The sequence below is a fragment of the Mercenaria mercenaria genome, chromosome 15 (genome assembly GCF_021730395.1).
Source record: "Mercenaria mercenaria strain notata chromosome 15, MADL_Memer_1, whole genome shotgun sequence".
Classification (NCBI taxonomy): domain Eukaryota; kingdom Metazoa; phylum Mollusca; class Bivalvia; order Venerida; family Veneridae; genus Mercenaria; species Mercenaria mercenaria.
The window spans coordinates 17,927,142-17,945,824 of NC_069375.1; the positions used below are offsets into that span (position 1 = coordinate 17,927,142).

The following is an 18,683-nucleotide window of genomic DNA, read 5'->3' on the forward strand; positions in this document are numbered from 1 at the left end:
ATTATACCTCAGTAGATATTGCTGACATTCCACACTTTACTTAAATAGCATTCTACATTTTGCGTTATAAAAGTTCAATAATATTCATGAAACAGATTCAAATTTAAGTCTAAATGAAATCAAACTATTAACGATACAGAAACTAACACTGGTTAGGCTTACTGCCCGCCATTACATGACTGAAATACTGTTGAAAAACGGCGTTAAACCCAAAACAAACAAAAATAATAATAATAATAAAAGTACCATAAGTACATACGAATGAGCCTGGATCTTTGTAATTGTCATCAAAGTCCGTGTAAGTATATCGTGGATCATCAGACAGTGTACAACCTGTAGATATCAATGAATGATGTAAGTTAATGCAAAAAGTTTTCCCTTTTCATAAATGTCTAGGACACTAGACGAAGCTATATGGTAAAATTAATAACTTAACACTATTCATCTTATTGATGAGGTTATACATGTATGACTTTTCTTTTAATTTAAAAGTAACACTTTCATAAAACTAAAACCAAATAAAAACCTCCAGTATCATTCATATTTCATTTGAACATGTAAAAAATGTAAGATGATTTCGGAAGTTATAACATGAAAAATATAGGTTCTAAAGCACGTTGGAACATTCGATCTACCACACTGTACATTATAAATGAGCCGATCATTTTGCAATAACTCGTAAATACACTTAGAATAAAAGATGCATTGCATAAAATCCAGTAGAATGATAAGTATCTTTCGTTAAATTATCACTCGTTAATTGAATTCGGTTCCGCTTCATTTTATTGTATATCGAACTGTTTAACATTTTAATGTATTTTGAAGTATCACCTTTATTCCGTTTATTTTGAATCTGGTTCTTGTCAGGAAGCAGAGGTACAAAAAGGTATAGGATGAATAGTAATTCTCTAGAAGAAGTAGCAATTAGTACAAAAAGTGGTAAAATAAATGAATGATCTAGTTAGTAAAGAACAATATGAAATAATTTCGTATAGCAATTGCAAAATTCAAGAGTAGGGGAAACTATGCATCACATCTGGTTTATAAATGTTCCTTATGACAATCTTATTATTCTTTCTTTTAAACTTATCAGCTTAAAATATAGCGTAAATAGTTAATGTATTTACTTATACATCTCTTTCTACAACTCTATAAGATAATCAAACATTTGCGCTTACTCCATAACAGTTAGAAGTCCAATATTTTAGCAGTTGTTTTGTCTCTGTAAATTTCAGTTATATCCCGCCAAAATGCATTAAATATGGCTGACAATCTAAAACATACAGCTGCAATTTTGAGACATGACCATTTTACAGCTGTAACTTTCAACGGTATTTTAAAGTACCTGCATGTTTCACACCTGTTTTAAATGCAAATGTTTTTCTAGTCATTTTCCCCTTACAGGCCTTTTACAGCTGCAATTTAAAAATACAGGTCTTAAGCAGACGTTTTACAACAGTAAAACGGGTCATGTTTTCATACTGGTACGCTTTTACAGAAAGCCAAGTGCACGCTGACCTGTAGTCCGAAGAAAGCCGAGTCGACGAACGAGAATACGAAATCATACGGTACGCTTTTACAGAAAGCCAAGTGCGCGCTGACCTGTAGTCCGAAGAATGCCGAGTCGACAAACGGGAATACGTAATCAAACGGTACGCTTTTACAGAAAGCCAAGTGTGAGCTGACCTATAGTCCGAAGAATGCCGAGTCGACGAACGAGAATAAGAAATCATACGGTACGCTTTTACAGAAAGTCAAGTGTGAGCTGACCTATAGTCCGAAGAATGCTTAGTCGGTGCACGAGAATACGAAATCAAAAGATACGCTTTTACAGAAAGCCAATTGTGAGCTGACTTGTAGTCCGAAGAATGCCGAGTCGACGAACGATAATACAAAATATTACGATACGCTTTTACAGAAAGCCAAGTGTGAGTTGACCTATAGTCCGAAGAATGCCGAGTCGGTGAACGAGAATACGAAATCATACGATACGCTTTTACAGAAAGCCAATTGTGAGCTGACCTATAGTCCGAAGAATGCCGAGTCGACGAACGATAATACATAATAATACGATACGCTTTTACAGAAAGCCAAGTGTGAGCTGACCTATAGTCCGAAGAATGCCGGGTCGACGAACGAGAATACGTAATCATACGATACGCTTTTACAGAAAGCCAATTGTGAGCTGACCTATAGTCCGAAGAAAGCCGAGTCGACGAACGAGAATACGTAATCATACGGTACGCTTTTACAGAAAGCCAAGTGCGCGCTGACCTGTTGTCCGAAGAATGCAGAGTGTGAGCTGACCTGTTGTCCGAAAAATGCCGAGTCGGTGAACGAGAATACATAATCATACGATACGCTTTTACAGAAAGCCAAGTGTGAGCTGAACTTTAGTCCGAAGAATGCAGAGTGTGAGCTGACCTGTTGTCCGAAAAATGCCGAGTCGGTGAACGAGAATACATAATCATACGATACGCTTTTACAGAAAGCCAAGTGTGAGCTGAACTTTAGTCCGAAGAATGCAGAGTGTGAGCTGACCTGTTGTCCGAAGAATGCAGAGTGTGAGCTGACCTGTTGTCCGAAGAATGCAGAGTCGACGAACGAGAATACATAGTCATACGATACGCTTTTACAGAAAGCCAAAGGTGAGCGGAACTTTAGTCCGAAGAATGCAGAGTCGACGAACGAGAATACATAATCATACGATACGCTTTTACAGAAAGCCAAGTGTGAGCTGAACTTTAGTCCGAAGAATGCAGAGTGTGAACTGACCTGTTGTCCGAAGAATGCAGAGTGTGAGCTGACCTGTTGTCCGAAGAATGCAGAGTCGACGAACGAGAATACATAATCATACGGTACGCTTTTACAGAAAGCCAAGTGTGCGCTGACCTATAGTACGAAGAATGCCGAGTCGACGAACGAGAATAGGAAATCCTACGACACGCTTTTACAGGAAGTCTATGTGTGAGCTGAACTGTAGTCCGAAGAATGCCGAGTCGACGAACGAGAATACGTAATCATACGGTTCGCTTTTACAGAAAGCCAAGTGTGAGCTGACCTGTAGTCCGAAGAATGCCGAGTCGACGAACGAGAATACGAAACCATACGGTACGCTTTTACAGAACGTCAAGTGTGAGCTGACCTGTAGTCCGAAGAATGCCGAGTCGGTGAACGAGAATACATAATCATACGGTACGCTTTAACAGAAAGCAAAGTATGCGCTGACCTATAGTCCGAAGAATGCCGAGCTGACGAACGAGAATACGTAATCATGCGGTACGCTTTTACAGAAAGCCAAGTGTGAGCTGACCTATAGTCCGAAGAATGCCGAGTCGACGAACGAGAATAAGAAATCATACGATACGCTTTTACTGAAAGCCAAGTGTGAGCTGACCTGTAGTCCGAAGAATGCCGAGTCGACGAACGAGAATACGAAATCATACGGTACGCTTTTACAGAAAGCCAAGTGTGCGCCGACCTATAGTCCGAAGAATGCCGAGTCGACGAACGAGAATACGTAATCATGCGGTACGCTTTTACAGAAAGCCAAGTGTGATTTGACATGTAGTCCGAAGAATGCCGAGTCGACGAACGAGAATACGTAATCATACGGAAACTATCGAGTGACATTACGGGTCCACTATCTTATGCTAAACGTGAATAAGGTTTCTAAACAGTATTATGCGGATATATTCTTTTCATGAATTAGTTGTTGTACTTTCATTTCTTTTGGTGATCACTCCTGGTGTTATTTTACAACCAAAAAGTTTAATTTCGAAACCTTAATAAATTAACCCGTACAAACTATAACCATTTCCCCTTATCATTATCTAATCAAAAACATATGCACAAAGAAATTTTACGTACAGATGTACAATTTACAGTATTAATCTCTTATAACTGGTGTAAACAGTGAATCAGCCATACGAGTTTCTCAGAAATCTTCATTTATCTCGGCAGTATGAAGCTTATCTACATCTTACGAAAGCTGTAGGATTTTTTTTTTCAACACCTAGGATTTTTTCCTACTCTGTGAGCGTGAAGAACATTAATTTCGAAGACAAATAAGAACAGAAAAAGCACAAGTAGTCACACTCGTTTTGATTTTTGGGGGGCATTTTCTTCACCCATCTCAAGCATTTCTGAAATTAAGTAAAACTGGAAAAATACGAGTTCTTTATAAAACATATAATATCCCTTATAATGTGATGGGGATTTAAGGTCTTACAGGTCGCTATGAAAACGTAGTCACATCCTATAAACGACTGTACTCCCCCTCCTCCTCTTGCGAGTGATCAAAACAATAAATTGACAGCTAAAAGTTGAAAAACACCATTTTAAAGTGACTGATTTGCTTTGAAGGTATGTACATTTATATTATATTGGAAGCTGAACATGATTTGTTTCTGTATATAATGTGTTAGTGTGAATATAGGTAGAATTATAGCAAAAAACTCGATTGATCACTGATTTCGTCCAGAGATTGTACATTGTCGACGTCAAAAGTACATATTTTCTTGCTTGAAGAATGACCTACATGTGAATTTCACTGTTTCATGGATAAAGAAACAATACTTGTTTGGTAATATTAAATAAAATCTGATAAATTCCCCACTTTGTTTATAACCGTCAATGAAAGAAGATTCGGTGTTATTTCCTGACTGTATACATGCTTGCTTAAGTACTGTACAAGTGCTTGCGAGTTTCGTGAAAAGACTGTATGCCTGTTTGAGAGTGACTTATTTATAAAATATCAGCGTTTCTTATTCTCCTGTAGTATTTCTTCATAGTTATAACCCGCCAACAAAGTTTGAAGGATGTTGGTATATAGCAGTCATCATGCAGTCTGTCTGTTCGGTCTGTTTGTATAATGCGTCCTCATAAATTTGGTCGTGTAATTACTTCAATACTATTACACCTACCTCTTTCAAAGTTTACACACTGACATCGGCAATATTAGTTAAAGTCCATCTTACTATTTTCCTTTTCTTTTACGAGTGACACTTAAAGGTGAAATATGATCTGTTTTTTGTGTCCATGCCATAACTTCTTTATGCATAAAGGGATTCTGAAATAACTTGGCACAAATGTTCACCATCATGAGGCCACAATGAGACGATGTGTCGTACACAAGACTATATTTTCTAGAACTTCAACCCATTGCAACCGATATATTATCGCAACTACAATTAAATGTGAAAATATGAACAATAAATGGGGTGATTTGTAGTGAAACGGTGCCAGATTGAATCCACTAATCATTTGTGGATCGCTTTCTTGACAACGTCGCACAGTAAACAGCTCTTTTTTAGCTTTATCTTTGTAATTGCCATAAACACACGGAATTTAACATGAAACTTGTTTTTTAAATGTGAAAATATGAATAGTAAATGGGGTGATTTGTAGTGAAACGGTGCCAGATTGAATCCACTAATCATTTGTGGATCGCTTTCTTGACAACGTCGCACAGTAAACAGCTCTTTTTTAGTTTTATCTTTGTAATTGCCATAAACACACGGAATTTAACATGAAACTTGTTTTATTTTACTGAAAATACATTCTGCGAATGAAGAAAGTCCCATTTTACAAGCAGAAGTGTCATTGGAGGAAAAATGAGCGTTTATTAGCTCACCTGAGCAAGAACTTCTCAAGGTGTGCTTTTGTGATCACCCTGTGTCCGTTGTACGTCGTCGTCGTCCGTCGTCAACAATTTGACTGTTAACACTGTAGAGGTCACACTTTTGGTCCAATCTTAATGAAACTTAGTCAGAATGTCACTCTCAACTGAATCATGGACAAGTTCGATATCTGGGCTTAAAAACTAGGTCACCAGATCAAATCAAAGGAAAATGTTGTTAACAGTCTAGAGATCACAATTTGGCTCAATCTTAATGAAACTTGGTCAGAATATTAGGCCTACCCTCAATATAATCTTGGACGTGTTCGATATTGGTTCATCTGGATTCAAAAACTAAGTCACCATGTCAAATAAAAGTAAAAGCTATTTAACACTCTAGAGGCCACATTTGTGACCATTTGTTGATGAAACTTTTTTTCAGAATGTTACTTTTTATGATATTTAGGTTGAGTTCAAATCTGCGTCAGATGGGTCAAAAACTTGGTCACCAGGTCAAATCAAAGGAAAAGCTAGTATGTAGAGGCCACATCTATGATCATATCGTAATGAATCTTTGTCAGAATATTAATCTTGATAATCTATAAGTGACGTTTAGATATTGGTCAAGTGGGGTCATAAACTACGTTACAAGATAAAATCAAAGAAAAGGCTTTTAACTCTCTAGAGGCCATAATTTTGGCAATATCTCTATTGCCTACCAATGACTACCCACCATGATTTGAAAATCATTTCTCATACATTTATACTTTCCAGATAACACACAGCTTCCGATTTAAATGTCGGAATTTGCCGATGGTATTGAAACAAAGACGAGCAACTCACGCAATTTTCAAAACAACGGAAGTGGATTGAGGCAGGCTTAGCAATGTAAACGACTAAATCTGCAAGGACAGATTCCCGGCGTGTGCAAGCGCTATCACTATTATTTCACTAACATGAGAAATAACGGTTAAATCTTGACCAAACACGACGGTTGTACTACTCGCTCACGGTATTTGTAACGATAACATGTTTATGTTATTATTGAGAAAGAAGGGAATCGGGTAATGAAACAAAAAGGCTATTCGTGACAAAATAGTTGTACTACTTTTGAATCTTGTTGACTGATTTACCATGAAGTAAACCCTGAATTACTAATAAGGACTTAATCGACTTTTCCGATAATGTTTTCGTAATCGTTTTCTATTTATTCGTCCTTTCGCATGACACTTGCGGGTGCAATAGTTTTTAAAAAATCATTTTGTTGGCAAACGGACAGACAGAGGGGGTCCATCCATCGATATTTTGAAATCGTCAGGTAATATTTCTTTGCTTGATTTTCATAGGGAATCGATGGTTAACTTCTTGCATGACATTGTAGGGACCCTGTGTATACTTTTAGCTTCCAATTCTGTATTTTATGATAGTATATGTGTGTAAAACCAACACTGAATACTTGTATGTAAACGATGCTGAAGCATTCAATTCATTATATAATTAAAAAGGATAGCGAGTCACAGACACTCCACCCCACCCACAATGGATTAGTACAAGCATAGCACGAGGGATTCGACATTAAATGACATTATATACATGACGACTGATCAAAAGAGACAATTTCGTATGCACTTTTTTAATCCATATTCCATTTACGCCTTTAAAGGACATAAATTGCCTACTTTACTCGCAAGATTGAATACAATTTCACTCGCAAATACGCGTTCAGATCAAATATCAAAATTGGCAAGTCGGAATACAGTGATTTTTATTTCACGGACTAGATAAAAATTAATTTCATTAAAAAACGCAACAGATATGAAACATCTTGTTTACATTATATTTATGGAGTATGCATACTTTTTTTTCAGAAAACGTCATGGATTATTGGATTACAAATCAATTTGACGTGTTATTCATCAGTTTCGTGACTTGGTCGAGTGAATTTTCATGCAATGAGTGTTATCAGTCAATATTTTGGCAGCATTTTATAAGCATTACCTGTCAGTTTCATCTATTATATCATCAGTTACACATATTTATGTTAGACTTATCGTTAAACTTAAATACACATACAGTGTAATGAAAAATAATGAATTTGAAGATGATTTCTTACCTTTCGCGTGTCTGTTTATTGTTTTGATCACTCGCAAGAGGTAGAGGGGGAGAACATAGGGTGTTATTATTAGTATTATAAAAGAATAAAGGTCACTAACCCAAGAAACACCCGACATCGTACCGACATTGGTTAGACTTTTTGTTTTTTGTTTGTTTCGGGTATAACGCCGTTTTTCAACAGTAATTCAGTCATGTAACGATGGGCAGTTAACGTAACCAGTATTCCTGGATTCTGTACCAGTACAAACCTGTTCCCCGCAAGTAACTGCCAACTTCCCCACATGAATTTTCAGAGATGGAGGACGAATGATTTCAGACACAATTTCTTTTATCAAATCGTCAAGGAGAACATACGCCCCGCCCGGGGATCGAACTCGCGAACCCGCGATCCGTAGTTTAACGCCCTCCATTCTGAGCTAAGCGGGCGGGCTGGTTAGACGTTGGATTTTAGACGTCACTGACTCAGACTTAGACATCTAGGAGACCTTTGAATTAGGTTGGACTTAAAGTATGTTGAATACTTGTTTGTTATAAAACTAACTGCTATAATTTAGCAAAACAGTACAGTTTAAAGACACAATGCATTTACCTGTTTTGTTAAAGGCTTGAACATGAGCTTATAAGTAATATTTCACCGGCATATCAAAACCAATTAATTGTGTTACCAGATTGAATGAGATTGTCTATTTTTTGGTCCAGATTTATTTTCGTCAATTTTAAACTTTACATGTATAAATTTTTCTTGAAATCACTAAAGATCTTCTGCACAAGTTGTCTATTAGTCATACATCCGTCAGATAAGCCTGCATCGGTTTACACAGTCTTCCAGTAATTTCATATTTGTTGGAGGTTAGAGAGAGAGAGAGAGCAAGTTTATAAATATTTTAAACAAAGACTTCCGCAACGCGATTTTAAAATTATAATTATTTTAATAGTGATCCTTATTAATATTACGATTTCTTTACTTATTGTTTTTTCCAAAGATTGATGCATTATTTTTTACTGTAAACAAGCAATTGCGTTAAACAAAACTTAATTACATTTAAATCTAAGATAGTATACATGCTTGTTTAGCACGTAGTAATTATGCTCTTTAGTAAAAGCTCTAGTATACATGTAAAAGTTTTCGATTTCGATAAAATGATGTAACGGATGAAACTCTCGAATTTTACACATTTCAGATGGACATCTTAGCGGAGTTGAAGAATCATGCAAAAATGACCAAACTTGAAAGTTTCAGTTATTGGATTACCTTTAAGACTTATTACATTAATTTAGACCACCACAGTATAAAAAAAGATGGAAAACATACATGTATTGATTACTTTTCTGATCATAAATTACGTTGAAAAATAGTCGGATTTGGGTTGGAAAATGGTTGGATATACGTTGGAAAATGGTCGGATTACGACGTCTAGCCAACGTCGGCATCCGACGTCTAAACAGTTTGAAAATCCAACCAAAATCCAACGTTAATCCGACGTCTGGATCTAACGTCTATACAACGTCTAGCCGGAGTCAAAAGGTTACTGGGAACAAATCCTGTTGACATAATTACCCCACCCACGTTGTTCAATGGAAAAACGTATTTAAATCTACAAAAATATTCTGCTGTTAAGAATTTAAAGATAGTTTGCTGTTTGAATGACACACAATAATGCTTCAAAACAGAAAGGAAAAAGTTGGTCCACCTTACATCTAAGATAAGAAAACAAAACTTGAAAAAAAAACTGGTGAATTTTTATTATTTTCAGTTCTTTTGTTTTCATTTATGTTTCCTAGGTATTAAATATAAAGTGGTATGTTAAAACCTTTATTTCAATAGTAGCTTATCATATTATATTCATCAATCAGAAAAAAAATATCAGAACAAACCTAATCTACTAAGCACTGGTATTCGCAATAGGGGTAAAATGACCTTAAGTGAAGGGGTGCGGTCATGACTCTTTGTTACATGAACGTTGTTATTATTGTCATTATTGATATTATTGTAATAAAAATATTATTATCATGGACAACGCCACTGAATATATCATTGTATAAAAATAGGCGTTTAATCAAATAACATGTATTCAGTATACTTAAATAGACATTTGAAATTACAGACCCCTATCCAATTGTGCATCTTACATCAGATTAAGGCAAATGACGTCAAAAAATAAGGGTGAAGTTTTACTTTCGCAAACAGTAGAATCTGATTGGTTACATAGTACATTTTTATCCATATTTTGATTATCAAGCTTTTTTCTTTGCCATTAAGTGTGTTAGAAATAAATATTTAAAGAAACTTCTTTTTCAAAATGGCGGATAATCTGAAAATCGCTCGTACATCCTTAAGTAACATGAAACAATCAGTGAAACAAAATATATAAGTAAATAACAGTGAAGTGAGTTATGAAAATGACCCATTTACTTTTTTGTTTTTACTATATAATTATCTGCATTACATTTTCCATGAATGTTAGTAATAAGTGGAACGTCATTTGTTTTCATTAATCATATACAGTTCTGCTGTGTAATAAATTCATAACAAAGAAAATTTATTAGGTTTGTATTATCTTGGTTACCTGAACTTTCGATAGAACGTCCAAATATCACACAGAAGTAGAAAACAAATAGCAAAACACAAACAATTCCCGTGTATGAAAACACAGCCATTCCTCTCCGCTATAAAATGTTTTCCTTCCTATAACTGAAATATTACTTCTAGGAAAATGGAAAACCGGATATTTCTCATTTAGAACTTGAACATGTATATTATAATACGAATTAAGGTAGCCTGATACCTCTTACTACCTTGTACGCGGCAGTACAGTTTAAGGTAAAAGGACATCTTTGTTCCTATCTATCTTTTTACGTGATGGAAACTATTATCAATAGTTTCTACCTTTTTACGTCTTTATAGTTTCTAAAACGTCTCCAATAAAAAGCATTTGTGCTGGTTATATAATACTTACTCCTGCAATGAAAATGCATTATTTATGATATGTAGACGTTATTGATATCATATCAAATAAGCAGACGTGATTCGTCTTCTTTATAAACAAGTTGGCTAAAACAAACGAAAATTATATGTTCAAAAATAAAAAGGGTGATATTTTTTATTCACCAACTATCCTACTGAATGATACAATCAGCAGCTGATGTAATACAAGACGGATGTTAATGTCTTATTTTTGACCGATCAGGCTGCACGTGCAAGTTTAGGGGAAACGGACAAAAAATGATAAGGAAACAAACAGATGTGCCGTCATATCTAAAATCGCTTATCAACCGTAACCATAAAAGTAAACTATCTGAATGCTAGCTATATATATGGCATATTGCATAATGCCTACGAGTAAATAGACTTGAAACATGTTACTTCTTATCCGAGACGATCACCTCGAAGTTTTCAAAATTTCGACAAATCTTGTTATTTTATACATGTTTATATGCCATATCTTAAATAAATGAGCCGCGCCATGGGAATAACCAACATAGTGCGTTTGCGACCAGCATGGATCCAAACCAGCCTGCGCATCCGCGCAATGTAGTCAGGATCTATGCTGTCCGCTTTCAAAGCTTATTGGAATTAGAGAAACCTGTTAGCGAAGAGCATGGATCCTGACTGGTCGCAAATTAACTGACATTTTTTTTCTTCCTTGTAAATAACCGTTCATTTTATATCATGAATTTGGCCTTCTATAGGCTTGTACGCATTGTAACAGTTGATGCAATGTCCTTTCTTTTATTCAAAATATAGTTTTTCAGTATTCCGTGGGTATATGGGGAAATTAGAAGCTATTTCACGAGGTAGCGGGGGACAACTCTAAACCACTTCCGACACGCCAAAATGTCTGTGCTTTCTGACGTCGTGGCTTATTTACCTATCAATACGGCAAGTACTCTGACGTCGTGGCTTATTTACCTATCAATACGGCAAGTACTCTGACGTCATGGCTTATTTACCAATCAATACGGCAAGTACTCTGAGGTCGTGGCTTATTTACCTATCAATACGGCAAGTACTCTGACGTCGTGGCTTATTTAAGAAATAATAAATCTTTTCCTATATTTTATCAGTTAATAAAATATGGGCAGGAGTTTGGATGCGTAATAATTAAATCACGAGTGTGTAGCACGAGTGATTTAATTATTCGCATCCAAACGACTGCCCATGTTTTATTAATTGATAAAATTATTGGAACATATTTATTATTTCGATTCTAACAACGCAAATAATTCGCATTTTACAGTACTACATTTTCAGCGTAATACGTCATTCGGGTCATATGCCGTTACAATTTACCCCCTATGGTTAGAAAGTGTTTTACTTAGTCAATGGAACGTATAGATATTTGTTTCTTTTTTATCAGAATTTTGAGAAGTATTCATAAGTAGTATAGGCAGCTCTTTGGGGTCAGGTTTGTCCATGCGTGAAAATCACGTGCACAGCACGTGCGGCGGCCATCTTGAAGAACAAGCGCGCGGCGGTCTTATTATTACAATTAACATAAGTTGTGAACAATACCAAGAGCGAAACCAGAATGAGATCGAATGTACATCTGTATATAAATTGCACACTGATATAAATGGATAAAAACATATTACATATATTGTGTATTTATAATTACAAAGTATCTTATATGTACTTATAGCAAAGGAATGATGTATCGCGCTCTCGGAAATGTATACAAGTACATGAAAAAAAAGTTCTTTAATGAGAATATTTCTACAAACAAGCTTAGACAAGTTCATGCTGCGTCAATAATTGATTTGTCCGTGGGTTCCCATTTCAACTGCCTGTAGGTAATTATACGAGATCGTTAAAAACCTATTATTGGAGTACACATAAAAGTGACCTCTCTACTTGTAATTAAAAGATCCCATCAGACCCCTAAATAGAGACAACAAATGCATGCGAGATACTTGTAAATTCATTACACATAATAACCCTGGGAGTACTGGACTTAATCAAGTCAGTTCTCAGTATATACAAGAGGCGCTTAGTCCTAAAAAATATTTATTTCTACGTGCACTTTATTATCAATGTTTTGTGTCACGAACAAGGTAAGTGTTCAATCTACATTATATTTTTACAACATGATCGTATTAAACTGTATTTTTACAAACTGATGTGAAATAAACCACAGTCACTTAGTTAATACAAATACAAATGCATTTCTATAGCGCAAAAATCAAAATTATTGTACACTATGCAATTTCGATCGTATTAAACTGTATTTTTATAGACTGATGTGAAATAAACCACAGTCACTTAGTTAATACAAATACAAATGCATTTCTATAGCGCAAAAATAAAAATTATTGTACACTATGCAATTTCGATCGCATTTAACTGTATTTTTATAGACTGATGTGAAATAAACCACAGTCACTTAGTTAATACAAATACAAATGCATTTCTATAGCGCAAAAATCAAAATTATTGCACACTATGCAATTTCGATCGTATTTAACTGTATTTTTATAGACTGATGTGAAATAAACCACAGTCACTTAGTTAATACAAATACAAATGCATTTCTATAGCGCAAAAATCAAAATTATTGTACACTATGCAATTTCGATCGTATTTAACTGTATTTTTATAGACTGATGTGAAATAAACCACAGTCACTTAGTTAATACAAATGCATTTCTATAGCGCAAAAATGTATAAATAATATTCTTCTGTACTTCACAAATCCATTTCCAAGAAAATAATACTGAAAATGCGCTTCACACTTAATAGTTTGTTCATTCACTTCTTTTTTTCACAAGATTTATTCCTCGTTCCACAGAACAGAATACATACTTGTCCATATCTTCAAAACAGAATTTTGAAGAGACAATTCCCATTAAAAAGGCATTAGTTTGAAGCCAGGCGGTGTCATGTTTATTACTATATGGTAATAGACAATGAGCAAATTCATTTGTGAGTGTAGAAACAAACTGCATAGCTCGCATTTGAATTAAAAATACACCTTGATATTAAAAAAAAACTGGAATAGAGAGTCCCTTCTTTTCCAGGCTTTTAGATTAATTATAGGAAAGCAACCCTCTTGAAGATGCCTCTTGCATTTTTCAATTAAATATTTCTTTGAATGTAGAGTTTTGAAGTGGTAGTCATTTACTTCAATTATTGTAATTACTTGCCCCCTATATATGAATAGAATTTTTGGTGGCTGCTAGCTGCCACCAGTGTCAAAAAGAATACTCCGTTTGAAAAATCTTGTCAGTTCTTAAGACCATCCTAACAACACAACCAAAAATAGTTCCAAGCTTTCTAGGTAAACAATTATCTACACAACGTGCATAATTTGAAAAGCTACAATATATGCCTTAATACCATTTTTAATGTAAATTCGGCGACTAAAATCAATACAAACAATACAATACGTTTTAATTAAAACAACAACGTGTATGAATACAAATATGCAAATTTATGGTCACGTGAATAAACGATGACCTCATGTCACCTGAACTGGAGCGATGTAGTACTGCCCCAGAGGTCACGTAGCTTATAACGTTGAAAAAGGTAGCTTATGTATATAGAAACCTAGCCTGGGAATCCAGACTGACAATTCAAAAATGTTTCCTAACCGCAGTGTCACATGTATAGCTTCCGAAATTTAAGGCTTTATTTGATAAAGAACAATGACTTCTGATAGCAATAATCCGCGGCTAAAAATAGAAACGGAATTTCAACGGAAAAGTTTCCAAACATTTCCGGTCCATAGACAATACCAGTTTGTACTGCTGATAGCTTTTCCAGCAAGTTGTAATACTTTTCAAATATGTCAGAACAAACTTAAATTTCGTCATAGCTTTCAAATTGTAAGATATTATATTAATGCAACCCTAGTGATCTAAGAATGTTACTGAATTTTCGACTGCATTGTCTCGTTTTCGTTTCAAGCACGCAAAAATATGACCGCATGTTGATTAGGCTATTTATAGAAAATCGATAATCAGCAGTGATATGGATTTCCTCAGGCGTTGATACTGCCAATTAACAGCGCAAATTTAGTGAGATGATTTATGAACAGAACAGTACTTTATTGATATAACTTGAACATGTACAGTTTATCGTTATATCAAGAACAAAATATACTAAAACATGCTTACAATACGAGAGTGAACAAAAATGAAAGAACATTCAGTTAAAATTCATTCGATATTGTTTGCAATGTGACCTGCCGTGAGAATCAAAGACATGTATGTTTTCTAAATAATATTCCCTCACGGATAATCTTCCTTCAGCAAATGTACAATATAAGATACTATATGTGTGCATAGATACACATGTATTCGGTATAATTTCGTCCGACAAAACACGAATTATCAACGTGGAAACCCACAGGTCGCCCAAGCTGAGAAGTGTTTCAAGCTCGCGTTGACTAAGTGGTGCTACTGTATCACGATTTCATCAACTTGTAAGCCCATGAAAGCGGGCGAAGCGATGATACTAATACTCGCCTTTTTTAAAAGGCAATGTGTCAGACTGTAGCAAGTCGTCGGATAACAGATTTGGTCAACTTAAAAACTGGATTGTTTCAAGACAGATTCTGCTCACTTCAGCTAAATTAATTCGAGTCGCACCATGAGAAAAACAACACAGTGCATTTGTGACCAGCATGGGCCCAAATCAAACTGCGGATCCATACACCACTCTGGTCAGAATCCTTGCTGTTCGCTAACGCACTATGCTGGTTTCTCATGGTGCGTCTCAATATATCTGGATACAAAAAATATGTATAAAAAGTTAAAACGGTTTCGTTTCGCCAGTTACATATTTTCGACTTTTTTCTCGGTCTGACTAAAGTTGTAAGTTTGTCTGACTTAATGTCCAGCACTTTTGCCAAGGAGTGATAATTAATGCACATCTAAAATACCCTAGCTGCAGAACTGACATTCTGAGGTGCATCTGTGGTGCATGTTTGTGTTGTTTTCTTTCACAAAAGTCTCATGAAAACCACAGCTATCTGATACGGACTAAATCAGTGTGTATAATAATTCATGACAGACACTGCCCAAAAGCTTTAAAAAGAAATCTTAAAAGCTAAATGATTTGAAGAAAAAGCTTATATTATTTATTCATAGTAAAACATTTTCGATGTAATTTATGTTGTCGTTTTCCTCACAAATAATCAAAACTATTCGTTAAAGACTGAATTAGTGTGTATGTAAACAATGACTGGCAGTGAAAAAGGATTAATTTTGAAACCAAAGCCGAATATTAAAAAAATGCAAAAAAGTTCTTATAGTTTATATTAACAATTCCTCAGTTGTCACTTTCTTTGTAATATTTTAAACATTAATTAGCAGCCACCATCAGCGCTTTGAGCGCTTTGATTTAGAATGTTTTCTCAGCAAATGGTTTACCATGCATTAACGGTGAAAGGTAAATAAATCTTTAATACACGCTCTCTGCTGACAGATAGCGTTATCTTTTTCTAATTGAATAGTCCAGTCTATACCGAATATACAAAACTGCTGTTATCACTAACCACAACTTCATAGGACTGGACCTTGAAATGAAATTAAATAAAAAAAAAAGTGTAAACGAACATGAATTTCCTTTAAGTTGCATTCAAAATCATGATAAGTATTTTTTTCTCAACAATTTGAGAATTGAGTCAGTCTAAATTCTACCAAATTTCAACCTGAAACATGTAAACAATAGCTTAAATTGATGCATTTCTATTTTCTTCAAATTACACTATAGTATAGTATAGTATAGTATATAATATAGTATCAGTATCAGTATCAGTATCAGTATCAGTATAGTATTAGTATTAGTATTAGTATTAGTATAGTATAGTATAGTATAGTATAGTATAGTATAGTAAAGTATAGTATAGTTTAGTATTTAGTATTTAGTATTTAGTATAGTATAGTATAGTATAGCATAGAATAGCATACACAATAGCATAGCAGCGCATAGCATAGCATACACAATAGCATAGCATAGTATAGTATAGAATAGCACAGCATACACAATAGTACAACATAGCATACAGCATAGCAAAGCATTACATAGTGCAGCATAGCATACACAATAGTACAGCATAGCATAGCAGCGCATAGCATAGCATACACAATAGTATAGCATAGTATAGTATAGCATAGCAAAGCATACACAATAGTGCAACATAGCATACACAATAGTATAACATAGCATACACAATAGCATAGCAGCGCTTAGCATAGCATAGTATAGTATAGCATAGCAAAGCATAGACAATAGTACAACATAGCATATAGCATAGCATAGCATAGTACAGCATAACATAGCATAGCATACACAATAGTATAGCATAGTATAGCATAGCAAAGCATACACAATAGTGTACCATAGCATACCCAATAGCATAGCAACCCTTAGCATAGCATACACAATAGCATAGCATAGTATAGTATAGCATAGCAAAGCATATACAATAGTACAACATAGCATATAGCATAGTATAACATAGCAAAGCATACACAATAGTGCAACATAGCATACTCAATAGCATAGCAGCGCTTAGCATAGCATACACAATAGTATAACATAGTATAGTATAGCATAGCAAAGCATACACAATAGTACAACATAGCATATAGCATAGCATTGCATACATAATAGTACAGTATAGCATTACATAGTGCAGCATAGCATACACAATAGTGCAACATAGCATAGCAAAGCATAGCATAGCATAGCAGCGCGTCACGATATGAGTCCATATAAATAGATGAAACTGGAATAAACTTGTATTTTAACAGCCAATCAAATTTAAGATAAATGACGCTTTTACTAAAAATAGACTGCCTCGTTTTAAATCTTTCTTGACAGTATATAAGAACGGTCTATAGAGGAATTTTGAAATAACACATAGACTTACTTTTCACATGATAAATCGGTCTTTCATAGAGGAATTTAAAATAACGGACATACTATTTTTTCAGATGATGAGTGGGTCATTCATAGAGGAATTTTAAAATAACTAAGCACCAATGAATGAAAGCAAGGCTCACTACACTATATATAAGAAGGAGCTGGACTGACATCATTTATTCTAACTTTTAGAATTTGAACAGGCAACATGGAGAGAACCATTGAAATGATGGTAAATTCTTTTAACAGCGCAGACGACCTAATGGATTTCGCAGCTACATGGGGGATTCAGGACTCCCCGGGTGTGCGGTTCCGTTTGTTTCAATTGAGGAACCCACAATACGGTAAAGACTTTGTTGACGAAGAGTTGAATAACATACTTCAACATTTTGGGGAGCCAACTGACCAGAATACAAACGATATGGAGTTGGTCCTGGAATACGTAAGAGAACAAGAAGAGATAGAACAGTGTATTAAAGCGTCACTATTTGATGACGAGATGGAAGAAACGACGGCTGCTTGTATTCAAGATGGGGAGTGGCACCCTACATCACTAGGGGTACAGATAGGTGGCGGAGAAGAGCCCCAACCGGGTCCTCTCATAGACCCGACCCTAAGGGACTCCAGTATACCATTAGAAAAAAATCAGAAAAGACTTATGCAAAAAGCGCTGCAGTAGATCGTACGTATCAAGTCAAGATCAGTGAGCAGTATAGAGGAGAGAGACTAGAAGATGTGAGACAAGGTCTCCATCATATGTTTGACGAAGTGTTAGAGGAAGCCCGGGGCGATTTGGTAGGGAACGATTTAGGGCGTGTTGTTATACACCACCAAGGACTGCATGACCCAATTGTCGTACCCCTCCAGCCCTGGGACCAACTGAATGCAGATAAAGTGATGGGGACTATTGAGAAAGTGCTGAATAGTAATAAAGACTTGTCCATCGACGAAAGGTTTGACATATCCGTCGGAACTATAGATTTACCTAAAGTAGGGGCTAGACGAAGAATCACTAAACTAAAAGGAAAAAACAACTCGTTACAGTTGAAAAAATCTATAGTTACCATAGAAAATGACGAC

General features: G+C 35.3%; 1 protein-coding gene across 1 annotated transcript in view; it reads right to left on the reverse strand.

Annotated features, from left to right (window-relative positions):
• The window catches only part of LOC123548965 (uncharacterized), a 93,338-nt gene extending 82,786 nt beyond the window's left edge, over window positions 1–10,552 (reverse strand). The window contains exons 1-2 of the mRNA XM_053524089.1: window positions 10,303–10,552; window positions 260–333 (exon numbers count right to left, since the gene is read on the reverse strand). Of these exons, the coding sequence (XP_053380064.1) occupies window positions 260–333; window positions 10,303–10,393 (165 nt within the window). The 5' untranslated portion in view covers window positions 10,394–10,552. The remainder of the gene's footprint in view (window positions 1–259; window positions 334–10,302) is intronic.
• Window positions 10,553–18,683: the final 8,131 nt, after the last annotated feature.